The 22,353-nt window shown below is 38.9% G+C and overlaps 1 protein-coding gene across 4 annotated transcripts in view; it reads left to right on the forward strand.

Annotated features, from left to right (window-relative positions):
• The window catches only part of LOC126100257 (GATA zinc finger domain-containing protein 14-like), a 160,608-nt gene extending 151,941 nt beyond the window's left edge, over positions 1–8,667 (forward strand). For 3 of the 4 annotated variants that reach the window (XM_049910844.1, XM_049910845.1, XM_049910843.1), the window contains one exon: positions 8,058–8,667. In XM_049910844.1, the coding sequence (XP_049766801.1) occupies positions 8,058–8,567 (510 nt within the window). In that variant the 3' untranslated portion in view covers positions 8,568–8,667. Of the gene's footprint in view, positions 1–82; positions 266–8,057 lie in introns of all 4 variants that reach the window. The other variant, XM_049910846.1, reaches the window with a different exon arrangement.
• The last annotated feature ends 13,686 nt before the right edge of the window (positions 8,668–22,353 follow it).

The raw sequence follows: 22,353 nt of genomic DNA on the forward strand, positions 1-22,353 counted from the left end.
CAGTAAACTGAATTTGAAAAATATATTAGTGATTGAAACATCGCAGTGCTACAGTCAGTATGAATGTTGCTATTCCTTACAGGGTCATGGAAAGCATAAGCCTAAAGATCGCAGTAAATCAGGCAGCCGTGAGAAACGTCAGTGCCCAAATAACAAGAAATTTAAAAACCAAAAAGGAAATAACAAGAAATCAGAAAAGAAACCAGAAAAGTACAATAAAAAAGGAAACAAGAAACATAGAAATTAGCCTCTTTACTATTGAATGGTAAACTTTAAAGAATTTTTTTGTGATTTTATTCTCGTTGATCAATTATTTAATAAGAATTTAAACTATTTTAAAGGAGGCTGGCCTTACTTGAGATTGGGCATTGCAAAACTCGTTGCGTGGTCCAAGCAAGTGAATATCAGTTAGTTGTTAGAGTGTAAAGGTATTCGGGATTTGATGTCGCAGACATACGACATAGTCTTCTTCTTCTTCTCTTTTTTTTTTTTTTTTTTTTTTTTTTTTTATGGATGTACGATGTGTAATAGTGTGAAATACCATTCTGTTGTATAGTTTAGATGGAAGGATGCCTGAATCTGAATATACATTATTAACTCAAGAAACAAATATATTAAAATGCTTCATTTTTAGTACATAGGACAATACTCCAGGCAGGAGTTTTCATTACATGTTTGCGCAAAAGTGTAATGTTTTCACTCAGAAATTATCTGTGGCTTACAATGAACCATGTTCTGTGACTTATGAGATTTTTATCACCATTTTGTAGACTTTAATGTACTTGAAACACCTATTTTCTATATATCAGAGAAGGAAAATTGCTACTCACCATATAGCAGAGATGCTGAGTCGTGATAGGCACTACAAAAAGATTCACACAATTATAGATTTCAGCCAATAAGGCCTTTGTCAGCAGTAGACACACACACACACTCACACAAACGCAACTTGCACACATGTCTGCAGTCTCAGATAACTCTACAAAATCATAACATCAATTTCCTTCTTCATAACAATTTCAGTTTCAACAGCCTCGATTGGCATTGGGAATCAGTAGTTATTTTTCCTTTTGCGTAGATAACACAAATTGCAGAAAGATAACAATACTTGGCAATGTTTCAAATTAGTGCAGGTATTTTGAACTCGCATTTGAAGTGTAGCATTGCCAGAAATGAGGTTTGTGGATTTTACTTGGGGCCTGTCACCCATCCTAGAGATAACAGCAGTGCCGCGTTTTCATTTTATGGCCAACACTTTTTTGTTGAGTTAAAGACAGTCTGATCTGTAGAATCCAAAAAAAGAAGCAAATCTTAGAAATTAATCTGTACTCCGTATCAGGAATACACTCTTGCTATCGTGTTTAGTGTATCTTGCTAATTCCAGGTGAATTTAAATAAGTATTAGGAATGAACTAGTGTTATACATTTTAGTGTTATTCTTGCTAACACCATACAAATTTAATCAAGTAAACTAGAAGCAAAGCCACTTTTATATAAAAAAATTAATAAATAAATAGAAATAAAATAAAATAAAAACCTGCTGCTTCCTCAGTTATATTAAATAGCTTCTATTTGTAACTAGTTGGTTGCTTAATGTTTACTTTGGTAACTTTCAAAGAAAATAGTTTCCCTTATCTCTAAAAGTAAAGCCCTGTTTACAGTACATTACTATTTTACATGCAGCTATACAACAAACACCACCAACTGTCATCTGGGCAAGTAAATGTGTTGGTAAGAGAGAATAAGAATTCCAGTTCACATTCTGCTGAATTGCTTTATTTCTGCTGAATTGCTTTATTTACTATAGATGCATTGCCCCAGAAGGTAATTCCATAAGGTATAAAAATTAAAAATATGCAAAATAACCCAACACTGTTCTCTTTATATCAGCACAGTAAGAGATGCTTCTGCACTGTCCAGTCACATTAATTTGACCACTATGTATGTTTTGACATCAACAAGCAGTAACCACTCACAGATACAGGTGGCAGCTTTAGTAATTGAGGGGATATTAAAAGTGTCAGGGGAACACAGAAACAGTGCAGTCATAGTCGTAATGTGGATAAATGATGTATCTGACATCCAAAGGGCATGCTCATTAGTTTTTGGCCCAGGGGTGGAAGCATTTCCAAAATAACCAAGTTGGTAAACTGTGTGACACTGTGCTTAAAGTATACTTCTTCTTCAGTAGCACTACAGCCCTTGGTGAGCCTTGGCTTCTTCAACAATCTTCCTCCACACTTCTCGGTTATTTGCTGCTCTTTTCCACCCCCGGACTCCCATATTGGTGATATCCATTATTACCTCGTCAATCCATCTTCTTCGAGGTCTCCTTTTTCACCTAACTGAATGGATCATACCTTTCATCATTTTCTTTGAAATTCTATCCTCTGCCATTCTCTCGAAGTGTCCTAGGCATCGTATTCGCTGTGATTTCACAAATTTTACTATGTCCCTGCCTTGTATTAACTCTTGTAATTCAGCATTGTAGCATATTCTCCAGCCTTCTTCCTCCCTTATTGGCCCATAGATTTTGCGTAGTATTTTCCGCTCAATGCTTCTTAGTGCTTGTTATCGTGTTCTGTCAACATCCATACCTCTGAGCCGTATGTGATAACTGGATGGACTAGGGAATTATATATTAGCAGTTTAGTTTTTCTTGTAACAAGGCTATTTTTGAAAAGCTGCATGTTTGCAAAGTAAGTTCTGTTTCCTACTTGTATTCTTTCCCTTATAGCCTTTCCAATACTGTTTGTTTATTAGGGCTCCCAAGTAGTTAAAAGAAGACACTCCATTGAAGCATTTTCCATTGATGTTTAGGTTTTTAGGAGTTCTTCTGGCCTCAGATTGTGCCATTACCATATATTTTGTTTTGTTTTCATTTACTATGAGGCCAATTTTTAAGGCTTCTGTTTCCATTGTCCGGTATGTTTCTAGGAGTGTATTGATGTTTCTTCCTGCTGTAACAATGTCATCAGTGTATGCACATATCTGGCAAGTTTTCATAAATATGGTGCCTCGGTTAAAGTATACTGTGAATGGCAAAATGGCGCTATCCCAAAGAGGCAGCTGTGGTGCACCATGGACCACAGATGAAATGAAATGAGCGTTTGGCGTCATTGGCCGGGAGGCCCCTCGCGGGGCAGGTCCGGCCGCCTTGGCGCAGGTCTTATTACATTCGGCGCCACATTGGGCGACCTGCACGCCGGATGGGGATGAAATGATGATGAACACAACACAACACCCAGTCCCTGAGCGGAGAAAATCTCCGACCCAGCCGGGAATCGAACCCGGGCCCGGAGGACAGCAATCCGTCACGCTGACCACTCAGCTACTGGGGCGGACATGGACCACAGATGACGGGTGAACAATGGCTCTAGAGATGTGTACAGACAAATAGCCTTGCAACAGTTGAGCAACTAACCACCCAGATGAACCAAGGGGCCACCTACAGTGTCTCCTCAGTCACCGTTCAGCGAAGGTTGCTGTGTATCTACCTGATTCACGCACTCATGTCGACTGCTGTATATCAGCAATGAAGGCTGAAATTTGCAAGCCAGCACCACAACTAGATGCCCACAGAGTGGCAACAGGTGGATTTTTGAGATTAATCACGTTTTATGTTCCATCAGACCAAGGGCCATTGGCATGTATGGCACGAAATATCTGAATACAAATACCTTGCAACATCATTATGGTTTGGGGAATGTTTTTGTGCCATTCCCTGGGTGATCTTGTCATTCTGGAAGGCACAATGGAGCAACAGAAATATTCACATGTCCTTGGCGACATTGTCCACCCTTTTATGTACTTTGTTTTTCCTCATCACAATGGCATCTAGCAGCCGGGCAAAGCAATGTGTCACACAGCTCGCAGTGTACGTACATAGTTCAAAGAGCAGGTGGATGAGTTTACTGTACTCCCCTGGCCACCGAACTCCCCAAATTGAAGCCCATTCGAGAATCTGTGGGAGCACTTCGATTGGCCTGTTCATGCCACGGATTCTCAACCTTGAAAACTAGTGCAGCTGGCCATGGCACTGGAATATCGATGGCTGCACATCCCTGCCAGTACCTTCCAGAATACCACTGACTCTTCTACTGCATGTCTCACAGTGGTCTGCACTATCAAAAGGACTTTTGACATGTGGTCACATTTATAATGACTCCAAAAGTCATACACCATTTCGAGAGAATTACTATCTAGTTCGCTGCAGCTGGTGCCACCAGTATCAGTAAGAATTTCATAATAAATGCTATATTGCAGGTGTTTAGCTCACACAACCTCTTGAATTTTAAAAATTTACATTTTTGTTTCTTGTGTCAAGTAAGCAGCATACTGCAATCAAATGACTATCTTCAATTTGTCCAACTTTTGCGTTCAGTTATGGAAAGTGCTGAAATTGAGTCGTGGCCAAATTTTTAGGTCAGTAATAAAAATGTAATAAACAATGAGCAGGATCACTTCATACGATACCTGCTGTAAAGTAATGGCTGTAAGTAAAAGTATTAATTGAAGAGTATTGAGTAAAATAATATCGATGTCGAAATGAAACTACTTGATACTATACTGAGACGTAAGAGTACTTTTTCCATGTGTCTGTGTCTAGCAGTGTGCTGCAGTACTGTAGCAAGGAGATTTCAATGTTCACCAATACTACTGACATGTACCTCCCAACAAATAAAACATTAATTATATAATTTTGTTTTTTTTGGAAGTTACAATTAAAACTTCCACTACCCCTCATAGATTTGAAAGCTTTGTCCACAAATGAGAATAATATTGACTGCTCAGTTTTCATTTATGCTGTGTATAAGGCCACCACAGTATAGCAATGTACTGCCTTTTGTCACCTGGCACACATATTGCTGGATCATACTGTGAGCTGTACAAGGATAAACATCATTTTACATTCCATATATTGAGAGACAATAGAAGATAAAACCACTAGTGGTGGTACATTCCTTGGGTGCCTAAATCTGGTAGTACTGAGTACAGAGTTGAAGAGAATGAGAATATTCAAGGATAGTGTCAAAATGAGAGGCAAGCCAATAATAATACATCTGGTACAGACATGACCTGTAAACAAGTATAAGTTAGAGCATTTGAACAGAATTCACAGTCTAATCTGTCTCAGACCAGGATGAATAGTGGAACTTCCTGGCAGACTAAAATTGTGTGCCGGGCTGAGACTCGAGCTCAGGACCTTTGCCTTTCGTGGGCAAGTGCTGTACCATCTGAGCTATCCATGCAAGACTCACTACCCGTCCTCACAGCTTCAGTTTTGCCAGTACCTCATCTCCTATCTTCCAAGCTTCACAGAAGCTCTTCTGTGGTAGAGCACTTGCCTGTAAAAGGCAAAGGTCGCGAGTTTGAGTCTCGGTCCGGCACAGAGTTTAAATCTACCAGGAAGTTTCATATCAGGTTCTCAGAAGAGCGTCTGTAAAGTTTGGAAGGTAGGAGATGAGGTACTGGCAGAACTGAAGCTGTGAGGACAGGATGTGAGTCATGCGTGGATAGCTGCCAGGAAGTTTCATATCAGTGCATGCTCCGCTGCAGAGTGAAAATCTCATTCTGGAAGGATGAATAATTATCGTTAAACAAAATATTGTTCTTGATTAAATACAAGTGTGGATTACAAACTTCCATCATGCTGCAATAGCTATGAATCAGTAACTTCTGTTAAATAGTACAACGAAAAACCAGTCTGAAGTTGAAAAATTCACTTTATTTCTATTTATTTATTTATTTTCACTCAGTGACTAGTTTTGGGCCGAGATTCATTTTCAAATCATCATAACATAATCAAAAATAATATTCCCGAAAATATACACCATGTCAAAAATGTTATCTGTATGCACTGTAACTGTTTGTTTGCAAATTTTTAACTTGCTTTTTACATTTTCGGAAATATCATTTTTGGCTGTGTTACAGTGATTTGAAAATGGGTGTCAGCCCAAACGTAGTCTTTGAGTGGAGTTTGCAACATTGGACGTTTTTTGTAATATGGATTATATGGAGTAGTTACTCATGGCAATATTCTCCTATACTATAGATGATTAATGGAAAATCTCATATAAAGATGTGAAACAAATACTAACAAAGAGATAGAGGGGCTGGCCAGTACTTACCTCAGCTCAGTACAGCCGATAGATACACATAAAACAGAACCGAAAATTTACATTCCTAGCTTTCGGAACAAATGTTCCTTCATCAGGGAGGAGAGAGGGGAAAGAAAGGGAAGAAGGGAAAGGAGATTCAGTTACTCACAACCCAGGCTATGAAGCAACAGGGAAAGGAAAATAGGGAGGGTAGCAAGGATGGAGGCATGCCCTCAGTCGTTTAATAAACAAAGTAAGAGCATATGGACTATCAGACCAATTGTGTGATTGGACTGAAGAGTTCCTAGATAACAGAACACAGCATGTCATTCTCAATGGAGAGAAGTCCTCTGAAGTAAGAGTGATTTCAGGTGTGCCGCAGGGGAGTGTCATAGGACCATTGCTATTCACAATATACATAAATGACCTTGTGGATGACATCGGAAGTTCACTGAGGCTTTTTGCAGATGATGCTGTGGTGTATCGAGAGGTTGTAACAATGGAAAATTGTACTGAAATGCAGGAGGATCTGCAGCAAATTGACACGTGGTGCAGGGAATGGCAATTGAATCTCAATGTAGACAAGTGTAATGTGCTGCGAATACATAGAAAGATAGATCCCTTATCATTTAGCTACAAAATAGCAGGTCAGCAACTGGAAGCAGTTAATTCCATAAATTATCTGGGAGTACGCATTAGGAGTGATTTAAAATGGAATGATCATATAAAGTTGATCGTTGGTAAAGCAGATGCCAGACTGAGATTCATTGGAAGAATCCTAAGGAAATGCAATCTGAAAACAAAGGAAGTAGGTTACAGTACGCTTATTTGCCCACTGCTTGAATACTGCTCAGCAGTGTGGAATCTGTACCAGATAGGGTTGATAGAAGAGATAGAGAAGATCCAACGGAGAGCAGCGCGCTTCGTTACAGGATAATTTAGTAATCGCGAAAGCGTTACGGAGATGATTGATAAACTCCAGTGGAAGATTCTGCAGGAGAGATACTTAGTAGCTTGGTACGGGCTTTTGCTAAAGTTTCGAGAACATACCTTCACTGAAGAGTCAAGCAGTATATTCCTCCCTCCTACGTATATCTCGCAAAGAGACCATGAGGATAAAATCAGAGAGATTAGAGCCCACACAGAAGCTTACCGACAATACGAGACTGGAATAGAAGGAAGAACCGATAGAGGTACTCAAGGTACCCTCCGCCACACACCGTCAGGTGGCTTGCGGAGTATGGATGTAGATGTAGATGTAGCTGTGCATTGTGATCCAGAAGACCAATCTTAACAGGAGGTTTTTATTTGGTTACATTTATCTTATTCTATAAAAAGATTATATACCAGTGAACTGTTTTTGCATTTTGTGTACTTCATGAAGTCAGAGAGGCAGTGTTGGTTCTAAAAGTTCAGAATTTTTGTGTTCAAGGTATCTTTCAAATTTCGTGTTAACTAACAGGGTAGATAGCATACTCCGAATAACATTACCACCTCAATCTCGTATGAGATTTTGGAATAGCTTCGTTCATTAATTGGTAATACTATGGCAACTGCCAGCAATGCTTTACTTGAAGAAATACAGCCACCAGCCAATTTTTGTGTATGTTTATTTATGCCAAGACCTATTTTTTACTGATGTAATATATTTTTGTCACTATAAGATTGTTATTGAATGTGTTTTGAACCTGTGGTTACCTTCTGTTCTGTAATTTGTGACTTCATTTCCCACCTGCGGAAGATATAAATGTATTATGTGACTTGAATTGAAGATGAGTGAAAGCCTGAGCTATGTTGTTGTTGTCTAAAAACTTTACTAAAAGTTGCTGGCGTCTGTATTTCTTCAACTGATTCTGTTCACAGCCACAAAGTTCAACCACTGTTACCATCAAGAAACTAATGCCTGTAGTACATTTCACTATTTATTCACTTGCATGATTTGTTTCTTTATTCTAGGATACGGCAGAATCATCAAAACCTAAGCACACCAGTAATGTTTGGTTGAAGACCGCACAGATGCCAGTAGCTGACATTGATGTAGGTACTGCTATTTTGTGCCTTTGTGCAGCAGATCGCTCGGTCAACTCAACATTAGAATTATTGGACAGAAAATTCAGAATAATGCCGCAGTATCAGCAAATGGACAGAAAGCTTGGCAAATTTATTAATATACAAAAAACAAATTATTACATTTTCCTTTTAATTGTTAGAGAGAGCAAAAGCAGTCCACTTTCGTTTAGAGCACTTGGAGACTGTATGCGGCAAGTCTGTAAGTTGATTGACAAGGACAGATATGAATATGTTGCTGTAGAAGCTTTTGATGACGAGGATGATCCACTTCTATTTGAAAAAGTCATAACTGTAATAAAGACAGGACTCGATACAAAGTATCCAAAAGAGTTGTGGTTATGTTATCCTGCAACAGTTTCAAGAGTACCCAACACAAGGCCAAGCAGTGAAACATAATGATCTTTCATATATTATAGTTCTTTGTAATGATATTAAACAAGTGAATGTAAAATAAAAATGTAAGAATATTTTCATAAATAAATGTGATTGGTGTATATTCGTAATTTTATGATATTTAAAGTGTCAATAACTTGAACCTATGACATTTCTGCATCCCATTAACTTTTACAACAAGATATTTTACAGGAATGAATAGGTGTCAGACTGACAGTTGTTGCTATGAACACTTCTCCTCCCATCCAGAAAGAGGAGTGTTCGTAGCACCAACCATAAACATCAAAAGTAACCCGGATTACTGTCATCAATGTGTAACTACTGCAACCTACATCCATTTGAACCTGCCCCACACTTCACACCATTACTAAATTGGCGATCCCTTGATGCCTCAGGGTGTGTCATATGAACTGATACCTTCTTTTAATAAAGTTGTGCACTCAACTTTTCACCCAGTTTATTCAGTATCTCCTAAAGTTATTTTATCTGCTTTTTAGCATTCTTCTGTAGCTCCAAATTTCTATTCCTTTCCTGTCTGAACTGTTCATTGTTCACATTATATCTCTGTATAAGGCTACACACAGATAACTTCAGGAAAGGGTTCCTAACACTTGAGATTTATATAAAAGTAACAAGTTGCTCTTTTTCAGAAACACATGTCTTGCTAAATCTAAGTTAAATACTTTTTTAAAAAAATTAAAACAATCTTGATCTGATATAAATGTTTATTAATATAGTGACTGGTTTCAGTCTATTTTTAAGACTGTCTTCAGACCATTCGCCAATGGTGACAGGTTGAGGTAGTGAACGGTATAATATAATAAAAAAAAGTTAAGATGTATGGAATTAATGAGATCAATTTTTTGGCGCTCGGACAAGCACAATAAGCTGGGCTATGCCTGTAAATGAGTTCATATTAGTTCTGCACGGACGAAATAATCTTACTCTTACTATAGATTTATGCTTACCAGTTAATAATACTACGTACGATCGCTGTATCCACCTACAAAATCTTGACTGTGTCCATGATACGGTAATCAAATCTTCATGATAACTGAAGTACACAAGTGGGCTTCTTCAATTCTTCTCTATTACAGTACTACTTGGAATAATAACACAATTTCTCACTAATGAAATATGAATGTATTATTAATTCTACACACATCAAAAGTACAGGCTTTTCACTTACTCTCATAACCAAAATTGCTACTGCCGATTATGCTCTAAAATAACATGCGTCTGCCTTCGTTCATTAACGGAGTGTGAGTCCTTCCCCTTGCCAAGAAACATGAAAAATGTCTTATGTTTTTTAACATTTGAAAATAAAAAATACATTATGGTAGGCGCAGGCTCTACGCTGGGCTACCACTTCTTCTTTTCTCTTTGCCTTTATTAAATGAAAACATAAAAGCAAGAAATGCAAAAGGTACGTCACAAATGCCCCCTTACTGTATACTGTCGTACCACCCACCCCCCCTTCCACCCTCTCCCCACTGTATACTGTTGGAAATAAGTCTCTTTATTTAGGGAGACAATATACAGTAGCCATATTTATGTTGGGTATCATAATTTGGTCATTTAGTGCACCTCAATGGAGTTTTAATACCCTTATGCTACGACAAGTGTATCTACAAATTCATGCACATAAATACATTCACATATATTTATATTACATAATTGCATGTCCATGTTGTGCTTCTGTCTTAGTTTATTATTTATCCTTACATTCGTTAAGCTGTGTGGTGTGAACAGGGAAAAAACTTTAAATTTCTTAAATGGCCCTTTCGAGCTGGTTTAAAAATTGTTTTTCTCACTTGCTTTTGGTTCATTGGCAATTCTGAGAATGTGTCCTTTTGGCACATGCTATCTCATTGTTCGCTGTACATATGGCCTCAAGCAGCTCATTGCTTACCGCGCCCATCACAGTGACGTCAGTGCCACATGAGCACCAGCACTGCCTGCACATCCACTGTAATGTCGCTCCAGGCTTACGAAGTCGGCGTTGTATATGCCGTCCAGTCCGGAGACGGGTTACGACAGATTCAGCTCCAAAGCTCAACCCCAAGAACACCAATACCTCATCTCGCACCTGGACAAAGTTTTCTGCCAGCGAAATTGTAGGTAGGGGCCACACTGCAGGACTCGGCATTATGTTCTGTTGTGCATTGCAGTTCGGCAGTCTTCACATATCATTTAGTGGTTGTATGGATTTCCTCTGATTTCTCCGTCGCACATGCATCTCACTGTTGTATTCACTTCAGTAGACTGTAGTGTCTACTCTTATCAAAGCTCAGCCATTATTTTCAGTTATCAGGCCTTACTATTTTTGTATCACTTCATTCCATTTTACACAGTTATATATGTAAATCAGAAGGAATATTGTATTTATTCTGAATATTTGCATTTTCTTTTCTTGTCTTGCAGGAGTGACTTTCGCATTATTACCTTCACAACTACACATAGAAAATACGGTCCAGCACTATTCACTACATCGAAAAAAGAGGATTTGCTAGGGTTTGCTTCAGAGATCAAGCTACTTCTAGGATTGCTACTTGTAGTGTTTTGTTAGTGTACTTATTCTATCCTTGGCATTTGATGAATCTTCATACTATGTACAATAGTGACACGTGCCCGTTTGTGAGCAAGTATGGGGAATGTTTTATACCTTGACAATCCTAACTTCATCACTGCTTGTTAATCGTCGTAATATTTCACATTCATGTACACATATTTCAAGCCGTATATCTGCCTTATTGATGCAACGAAATATACATGTTTACCTTCGTAACATGTGACTGGTAATTTTACTGTATTTTTGTCATGTAATTCCACTTATAATTCTTTCCCGATGAAGAAAAAGGTGCTTATGTTAAAGTACTGCTTTCACTTCTGCGTGTGTCAAGAACTCAGTGTAGAAAATATTGTTTCACTGCATTTTGTGTTCATGCCTTGTATGAATTGTATATCATATTTTCATTTATATTCACCTTATAGTTGCTGAAGCTGTAACAGTTAGTCGCTAAGGAAATATTTTTCATACTAAGTTGTTTTACATTCTGATGTATGTGTAGCAAATTACTGTGCTGTGGTGTACGTTAAATGTACTGTGTACCCTTGTACTACTGACTTCACTGTCTCTTCTTTACTCTTCACTCCTTCTTCAAGATGTTCATTTTCACAATTATTTACCATACATGCATCATCATACTTCGCCCTCGATGCTCATATAATCATTCATACTGAGACTTAAAACTATATCATCTATTCTTTCTTACATCTTCGTGGTCCTTTCCTAGGCACCCCTGTAATATTCATCTTCATATTCATCGCTGTATACCCATATAATTATTCATTAAAAATCTTCCACATAAATATCTATTTATATGCAGGCATTACCTGTGTGGTTTTGACACTAGCATCACCACCCTATTTATTTCTTCCCACAAATATAAATAAATATTACTCTAATGCACTTTCATTCTCTTCCTAGTTTCACTCCATGTATGATATGTCACCACAAACATGGATTAACTAATTAATACCTCCAGTTGAATCTAAAATCTTTCACACTCTCTCTACTTCCAAGTATTATCCAGCAGTGAAATTTCAATTATTTTTCCATATCGCTTTTTAAACATACAGTACTTACCTCAGTTTTTTGTTTAAGTTCATGGAATTACATTTTGCATGTATTGGTTGGTTTTCATATTTACTTAGCTTATCTCCCATGTGTTGCACCTTGTGAACACCTTCATACCAAGTATACAGTAAAATAATAATAATAATTAACAGTTCACTAGAAGTGTGTCTACCAACAAGAAAGTACACTGCAAAATTACACCACATATGCTGAGGGGTATGCTGGCCTGCAATTTTATAACTTTAGATTTACTTCCCATCTCCGTTATGATTTTACAGTTCCCCACAGGTAGTGTGAGTACATTTACTTCCCATGCTATCTCTTCAAACATGCCGGTTGACATCAGGCTTGTTGACGTGCCAGTATCCAAAACAACTGGTACATCTAAGCTTCCCACCTTTACCTTTATTGTTGCTTGAATAATTTCACTTACCTTGCATGTTGTGTCTTTCTCTTCAGTAAACAAATCTGCTTTCATTTCTGCTTCTTTATCTATCATACCTCAAAAGCAGATTACGGATATTCTGTATGTGTAAGTTTGTTTCAGTGTCTACTTCCTCTTCATTATTTCTCTTCATGTTAGTGTTTATATTGCTAATATTATTACTGTGGCACACTGACAGTTCATTACCTTCTTCTTCTAGTCATGCTTGATTATTGTTATTTCTTGGGGGCAGTAAAGGTATTGTTTCATTTTCTGCCGTCACTTCTACTACGTTCACCGTATGTTCGCGTGCTCACCAGTTTATGTCCTGGTTGTTTCAGTCTGGCTGTACTGGCTGCTGGTTCTCTCTCGGATCCCTGTGTTCCATATTCCGATTCTGGTATTATGCATTTCCTTGTCGCCTAGTATCAAAGTTTTCTCTCGAATTTCTCCTGTCTCGTCCATTGCTGTACAGACGGGGTTGATATTTATTTTCGTACCTTCGGCCACCCTGTGGCTAACAGGTAAACCAATTGTACTCATTTCAGCTGTGGTACGGCGGTGCATAAGGATGCCATTCATTCATACACACATAACCATTATAGTTTCCAAAGTCATTGCTGTTACCATGGTTGCTCCTCCCATTTAGGTTGTGTTCATTACCATTACGATAACTAGGCATGGCTTGCCCATCCTCATGAATTAGATCTATTGAGTCGAGCACTGAGAGAAAATACTCGAGATCATATTCGGGAATGGTTACTAATTTTTCCCTAACATTTTCAGGCAACTTGTTCTTTAAGATTTTCAATACATCGATATGAGATATCAGATTATTCCAGTAGCGGGCCCTGTTATATGTCTCATAGAGTTCCAACATCTCTGTTGCCCACAGAAGGGCGTCGCCTTCTGTGTGTCCTACCAGATAGTTGATCTTTTGAGCTTCTGTCCAAGTCGTCGGCAGTACATTCATAAAGGCTAAGACAAACACTACCAGGTGCGTTCGCTTTGTTTCATTTGAAAATATAGGAAACTGTTGATGTTTTATTAAAATCATCCATTAACAATGCTGTCCAGCAGGACGGAACAGCATTTACATGCAGTGATAATGTATCTATCATAAAAGTTTTGCCCATTGCTCGCATCGGCATGCGGTCGTGCGGTGTGGGTTGGACATTGTTGACTGCGCCACTGATTTCTCTCACCAGCAGATGACTCTTTATAGCTCTGCTTGTGCTCCCGGTGATGATATTATCATAGTTTGTTTGTTAACTGTTTCGTCTGTTAATCTTTGTTCTACCTGTTTGATATCATGTTCTACACGTTTTAAAATTTCTCCTTCCTTGTCCCCCATTACTTTCTCTACCGCTTCCACATAAGTACGCTGTTCATATACGCATTTTCCGCGAACATTGTGTTTCAATCTTTTTTATTCCCCTTTACTGTTTCGTAAACTTGCACAATGTCTAAGTTGATTCTTTTATGCTCTTAACTTAAGTAATCCTATCTCCACTGTGATTTTCTCTACATTTTCTGGTAAGTCATCACAGAAAGGATGTAGCTTCACTACTTCTCATTGTACATTATCTATGTTAACCTGTGTATTCTTTTGCATTACATGTAAATTATTCTGAGTTTCTCTGATTCCGGATATTTCCTGTCCATAAATGCATGTTAGTGTTTCAATTTTTTCTTCCACTATGCCTTTTAATTTCTCACTCATATCGTGACCTGAAGTTTGTTACTCATTCATTAATTTTCCTATCCACTTCCATGGAGATTTGCGAAATCTGCTATGTGAAATTCGTATCCAGATTATTGAGTTCTGTGCGCAAATTTTTTACCTCTCCTGAAATGTGTGTCATGTTTGTATTTACCTTCCCTATCTTGGACTTTACTGTGGTCATTTCTGCTTTCATATTATTCATGTCTGTTTGTATTGTTTCTAAACTTGACATTTTTTAATTTAATGTGTTCATGTCTGTAATCATTGCGTTCATGTCCGTTTGTACTCCCGTTAACGCTTGCGTATCTTCCCTAGTCATTTCTGGCATACACCTGTCAGTATCTGCGTCTGTGCTTTGCGTACTACTTTCATTTAAAATATTCCTTTGCCTTGAAGTGTCATTAATTTCATCTACTGTAATCAACATATTGCTTATAATGAAATGTTCGATTCTGTCATGGTTGCCACTTTATAATATAATAAAAAATGTTAAGATATGTGGAATTAATGAGATTAACTTTTTGGTGCTTGCACAAGCACTATAAGCTGGGCCATGCCTGTAAATGAGTTCATATTAGTTCTGGACAGATGAAGTAGTCTTTCTCTTGCTGTATGTTTATACTTACCAGTTAATAATACTACATCCAATCACCGTATCCACCTACAAAATCTTGGCCGTGTCCATGATATGGTAATCAGATCCTTGCGATAACTCCAAAGTACACAGGCGGGCTTCTTCAATTCTTCTCTATTACCCTACTACTTGGAATATTAACACACTTTCTCACTAACAAAATACGAATGTGTTATTTCTTTACTCACATCAAAAATACAGACTTTTCACTTACTCTTATAATCAAAATGGCTACCACCGATTATGCTCTAAAATAACGTGTGTCTACCTTTTTTCATTAGCAGAGAGAGAGTCCTTCCTCTTACCGAGGAACAGGAAAAACAACTTACGTTTTTTAACATTTGAAAATCAAAAATACATGCTGGGCTGCCGCTTGACCTTTTCTCTTGGGCTTTAAAAAAAACGAAAATATAAAAGCAAAAAGTGCAAAAGGTACATCACAACGGTGCAGCTACTGTCTGTTGATACACAAAAGTCAACTGCTCTGTGCAAAACTGTGTTGGGCAGCTTCCCCTTTCATTTCTTTCTTCCAGTCCTGCATTTTTTCCCCTTTTCTTTCTTTTTCTCACATCTGTTTCCATTCCCTCATCACAAATTTTCATCTCCCTTAAAGTTCTGAATAACTTTTGTTTTCTCACCATATATTTTTAAATCTCTCCATTATCTATTAAACATGTGGAGAGGAGAGTCTTAAAAGAGGATTCACAACAAATTTTCACATCTCTCGTAGAAAGCAGTGACCACCACCTTCATACTAGGATATGAAAAGGTAGTTGAAACCTGAAGTAGAAAGTATGGATAGTTTCAACTATAAGTGTAATTTATGTCACAAAGATGAATTAGACTTTCCAGAAGGAGGAGTGTTCATAGCAACAAGCAAAAACATTACTTGAATTCCAAAATTAATTCAACCATATGGATAAGAGTAACAAGGATCAATGTATGTAGATTCGTAGTTGAATGTGTATATTAACCACTATATTCAGATCCATTGGTCATAGAGTTTGCCTAAACTTGAAAGAATGGAAATGCCATGATTGTGTGAAGGACTTATTTCAATAGTGGTACACCTCCAGTTTAGTTCATTTTGAAACACTGAGACTTAAACATAACTCTGTGATTGAGATACCTGAAATATTGAAATCCTTTACTTGTTGCATGGGATACCATTTCTTTCTGTGTGTATTGTTATTACAATTACATTTAACACCTTAAAAGATTACAAGGAACATCAATCTGTACCACTATTGAAATAATGCCTTATATACACTGAAGCATCAAAGAAACTGGTATAGGCATACATATTCAAACACAGACATATCTAAACAAGCTGAATAGGGTGCTGTGGTCGGCAATGCCTGTATAAGACAACAAGTGTCTCGTGCAGTCGTTAGATTGGTTACTGCTGCTACAATGGCAGGTTATCAGGACTAAAGTGAGTTTTAACGTGGTGTTATAGTTGGCACACAGCATCTCCGAGGTAGCAATAAAGTGGAGATTTACCCATATGACCATTTCACAAGTGTACCGGGAATATCAGAAATCCGGTAATACATGAAATCTCCAACATCGCTGCGGCCGGAAAAAGAACCTGCAAGAACGGGACCAACAACCACTGAAGAGAATTTTTCAACGTGGCATAAGTGCAAATTGCTGTAGATGTCATTGTTGGGCCATCAACAAGTGTCTGCATGCGAACTGTTCAACAAATCATCATTGATATGGGCTTTCAGGACCAAAGGCCCACTCGGGTACTGTTGATGACTACACAGCACAAAGATTTACACCTCGCGTGGGCCCGTCAACACCGACATTGGACTGTTGATGGCTGGAAACATGTTGCCCGTTTGAACAAATCTTGTTTCAGATTGTATTAAGCACATAGATGTGTAGACAACCTCATAAATCCATGGACCCTGCGTGTCTGCAGAGGACTGTTCAAGCTGGTGGAGCACTGTAATGGCCTGGGTCGTGTGCAGTTGAAGTGATATGGGACGCCTGATATGTCTAGATATAACTCGACAGGTGACACGTACGTAAGCATCCTGTCTGATCACTTGCATCCATTGATGTCCATTGTGCATTCCGATGGGCAGTTCCAGCAGGACAATGTGACACCCTACACATGCAGAATAGCTACAGAGTGGCTCCAGGAACTCATATGATTTTAAAAACTTCCGCTGGTCACCAAATTCCCCAAACATGAACATTATTGAGCATATATTGGATGCCTTGCAGCGTGCTGTTCAGAAGAGATCTCCACTCCCTCGTACTCTTACGGATTTGTGGACTGTCCTGCAGGATTCATGGTGTCAATCCCCTCCAGCATTACTTCAGATATTAGTTGAGTCCTGCTACATTGTTTTGTGGCACTTCTGTTTAAGTCTAGTTTACACGATGACACTGGCTTGCACCACTCGTTGAGTGTAACGAGTTGTCCGCAATTCTGCGTACGTGTCTGTAGACACAGCACCAACAGTGTACACTTTAAGTTTCATCGTTTTGTGAGTGCTGTAGTCGTGTGTAAACTGAAAGTTTTGGCAGCTATAATAGTTGTGAGGAGTTAATCTTGTTCACATGAAATACTTGCACAAGACAAAAGATAAAAAATAAAGATTAAAGTGTTTGGCTCCGTGACTGCATAAAAAAAAAGACGTCAGCTCTGTTGCTCACTGACCTTTCTGAAAGATATTATACTGGAAGACTAATCATTTGTACGACAATTTGTGAATGAGAAGCAATTCTGTGACTAAATAAATTAATATTGAGTAAAGAATTCAGACTTCCAGATTTCTGTAGCATTTTCTCTTGTTTTCCTTAAAAAATAATTGGCCAACTCGAACCATGGGATTGTAGCCTTGTAGATGTGGGCTGTTCCTCAGCTAGACGTTTTACTTGCCCGTGTTTCTCTTAATTCATTTGTGCATGTGCTGCTATAATTTTAACTGAACGGACTTCGTTCTGCAGCTCAATTATTGTCTGTGAATCCATGTTCAGACAACTGCCTCGAACATCTAATTAAAAAACACCATGCAGAATTCACACTTTAGGTCTCCTGGCTATAAACAGACCATCTCTTTTCAAAAGTGTCAGAATTGAGAGTGGGATTAGCAACCATATTAACAAAGGTAATATGATCATAAAGAAAAGTAGGAGAGTATCTGTGGGTGGTTGAACTAATGGAAATATACAGACAACGTACTTCAAACACTAACTGAAAACATTTAGTTCAGACCAAGAAAATGCAGAACAATTGTATTGCAATTAACTGTAGCAATCCAAGCTTCACAACCGCAAACAAATATTGTTCCATTTGCAAACCGCATCACTGTAAAACTGTGTAATAGCTGCCATTTTCAAAATTGGTGCAAGTTAAGGCAATTACATGTATTGTATTAAGAATGTTAGTGTTCAAAATTATTATATACTTATGCACCATTTTGTTAAATGCCTTTTGGCTCATTACCACTTAGTTAACAAACTAATATTCTGGGTTCGGCAACAACAAATCACCCACTACGAGGTGCATTCAAGTTCTAAGGCCTCCGATTTTTTTTCTTATTAACTACTCACATGAAATCTATGAAACTGGCGTTACTTCTCGACGTAATCGCCCTGCAGACGTACACATTTTTCACAATGCTGACGCCATGATTCCATGTCAGCGGCAAAGGCTTCTTTAGGAGTCTGTTTTGACCACTGGAAAATCGCTGAGGCAATAGCAGCACGGCTGGTGAATGTGCGACCACGGAGAGTGTCTTTAATTGTTGGAAAAAGCCAAAAGTCACTAGGAGCCAGGTCAGGTGAGTAGGGAGCATGAGGAATTACTTCAAAGCTGTTATCACGAAGAAACTGTTGCGTAACGTTAGCTTGATGTGCGGGTGCGTTGTCTTGGTGAAACAGCACACGCGCAGCCCTTCCCGGACGTTTTTGTTGCAGTGCAGGAAGGAATTTGTTCTTCAAAACATTTTCGTAGGATGCAGCTGTTACCGTAGTGCCCTTTGGAATGCAATGGGTAAGGATTACGCCCTCGCTGTCCCAGAACATGGACACCATCATTTTTTTCAGCACTGGCAGTTACCCAAAATTTTTTAGGTGGCGGTGAATCTGTGTGCTTCCATTGAGCTGACTGGCGCTTTGTTTCTGGATTGAAAAATGGCATCCACGTCTCATCCTTTGTCACAACCGACGAAAAGAAAGTCCCATTCATGCTGTCGTTGCGCGTCAACATTGCTTGGCAACATGCCACACGGGCAGCCATGTGGTCGTCCGTCAGCATTCGTGGCACCCACCTGGATGACACTTTTCGCATTTTCAGGTCATCATGCAGGATTGCGTGCACAGAACCCACAGAAATGCCAACTCTGGAGGCGATCTGTTCAACAGTCATTCGGCGGTCCCCCAAAACAATTCTCTCCACTTTCTCGATCATGTCGTCAGACCAGCTTGTGCGAGCTCGATGTTGTTTCGGTTTGTTGTCACACGATGTTCTGCCTTCATTAAACTGTCGCACCCACGAACGCACTTTCGACACATCCATAACTCCATCACTACATGTCTCCTTCAACTGTCGATGAATTTCAATTGGTTTCACACCACGCAAATTCAGAAAACGAATGATTGCATGCTGTTCAAGTAAGGAAAACGTCGTCATTTTAAGTATTTAAAACAGTTCTCATTCTCGCCGCTGGCAGTAAAATTCCATCTGCCGTACGGTGCTGCCATCTCTGGGACGTATTGACAATGAATGCGGCCTCATTTTAAAACAATGCGCATGTTTCTATCTCTTTCCAGTCCGGAGAAAAAAAATCGGAGGCCTTAGAACTTGAATGCACCTCGTACATTGTGGATATTTCAATATTGGTAATATGATTATAACAAGCACATGTATAAAATAATACATTTTCCAGCAAAATTTATTTGTTTCATACTAAAGTAAATGCAATATGGAGAGAGTTAATATGAAACGTGCTGAATCAAATGTTCTGTTTTGCACTTATGCAATGTTTTCGGCATAATTATCTATCTTCTTGAAAACTGACTACACCATCAGACCCTTTGATGCCACAAATGACTTGACCATCTCCAATAAGAGAATGATAAAAGTGTTTGGCATCACTGGAATCAAGTGCAACATAGACTTCAGGTTTAGGTCTAGGTACAAGGGTTGTTTATGAATGCGAAATGTTACATATGTATTGTTTGAAGTCTTCTGAGTGAGCGTGCCAAGTTTCTGTCACTTCCGACAGGTAGCATAGCTGGAGGACAGTTGCAAAATGGTATCTGTAGGTGATGTACATCACAAGCAAAGTGCCGTCACTGAATTTGTCACTGCAGAGAAAAAAATTGTGCAGAATATTCACAAATGCTTGTGCATAGTCTGTGGAGTATCTGCTGTCGACAGAAGTACAGTTAGTCGCTGGGCACGGAGGGTGAGGCCATCAGAAGGTGGTTCGGCGGAGTTCCATGATTTGCAGCAATTGGGAAGACCATCCACAGCTGTCACACCTGACCTAGCCCCCTTGGACTTCCACTTGTTTGGGTCATTAAAGGATGCCATTCATTGAAGACATTTTGAAGATGATGAGGTGACTCACACAATGAACACTGGCTATGCCACCAGGACAAGGATTGGTACTGACAGGGCATACACATCTTTGTTTTGCGCTGGAGGAAGGCCATAGAACGGGATGGAGATTATATGGAAAAATAAGATAAAACACCATTCTTTCGTGTAATTCTCATTATGTTCAATAAAGAATTGTCGAAGAAAATGAAAGCGGCACATTACTTAATGGGTGACCCTCATAGACGACTTTCCCTTGAGACCATAGTGGTTCAAAAAGTCCATAAAAGTTTTTTCTTCTATAGATCCACAGGGACATAGGCATCATCATTATTGTCGGCTTTTACGTACAGCTTGAATGGATCTTGCTTTTTCAACATTATTTCATGTATTTGTAACCAATTAATTTTTTTTTCCTTGTGGTATCAACCTTATGATTCACAATGCAATTCTCCATTTTAGAACGTCCAACAAAATCGCTTGTCTCCATTAAAGTTGGATCAAGAGGATTTCTTTTTTTACAGGTTTCCATAACATTTAGGTACTAACTTGGTAGATAAATGCATTTGTGAATTTTTAAAGCTCATTCAACATCACTGAAATCCGCATCATTTGGCAGAAATGTGTGCCCAGGTGTCAGTTATCTTAGAGAAACTGAAGTAAGAAATGGGCAAGTTTCCCTTATAGCCTCCAACATCAACGGTTTTTTGGTTTTGGCCACTGCAAGATTCTACCCACAAAATGAACTCTGTAATGCTTTCTTCACATTTTTCTAAATATACTACTTGAGACATGAACCTGCTTCTTGGGCAACTTGAATAGTGGTAGCTTTGACCCAAACAAAGCAAAACCTTTTTCCTGTTGTACCAGAGTAAACACTATATTTATACACCCATAACTGTCTTTCACAGAATGTAATGTTGGTTGGGATTCTTGGTAACAGCAATGTCGTCTCAAGACCAGATGTGGTCATTTCAAGTCCTTCACCCTATTTTGATCCCTTTCATATTTTGTTTCATCTTAAGTGATTTTTATATTCTAAATGCAGTGTTTCTTTTTGTATTTTATCGTTCTCTGACTACGTTTTGTGTGGAGTGATTCGCAACTGTTAGCATGTATCCTTTCTCGGTGCTTGCATTTTTATGTTGAAGTACTTGTAGAACATGGCTTTATACTTTGACATGCTTACTGGTTTGTTATTTCTAACTTGTAGTGTTCACACATAAGTCCTATTGTTAAGCAGGTTTCAAAATATTCCTTATGATCTAAATTTCAACAGAAATGTGATTTGTATCTAGGAGTTTTATTTTTTGGTTTATCACTTACTGAATACACTCATCATCAACTTTATTATGACCACTTTTCCATCTTCCGTTGCCAGAAATACACTCCTGGAAATGGAAAAAAGAACACATTGACACCGGTGTGTCAGACCCACCATACTTGCTCCAGACACTGCGAGAGGGCTGTACAAGCAATGATCACACGCACGGCACAGCGGACACACCAGGAACCGCGGTGTTGGCCGTCGAATGGCGCTAGCTGCGCAGCATTTGTGCACCGCCGCCGTCAGTGTCAGCCAGTTTGCCGTGGCATACGGAGCTCCATCGCAGTCTTTAATACTGGTAGCATGCCGCGACAGCGTGGACGTGAACCGTATGTGCAGTTGACGGACTTTAAGCGAGGGCGTATAGTGGGCATGCGGGAGGCCGGGTGGACGTACCGCCGAATTGCTCAACACGTGGGGCGTGAGGTCTCCACAGTACATCGATGTTGTCGCCAGTGGTCGGCGGAATGTG

Source organism: Schistocerca cancellata, chromosome 9 (genome assembly GCF_023864275.1).
Source record: "Schistocerca cancellata isolate TAMUIC-IGC-003103 chromosome 9, iqSchCanc2.1, whole genome shotgun sequence".
NCBI classification, from domain to species: domain Eukaryota; kingdom Metazoa; phylum Arthropoda; class Insecta; order Orthoptera; family Acrididae; genus Schistocerca; species Schistocerca cancellata.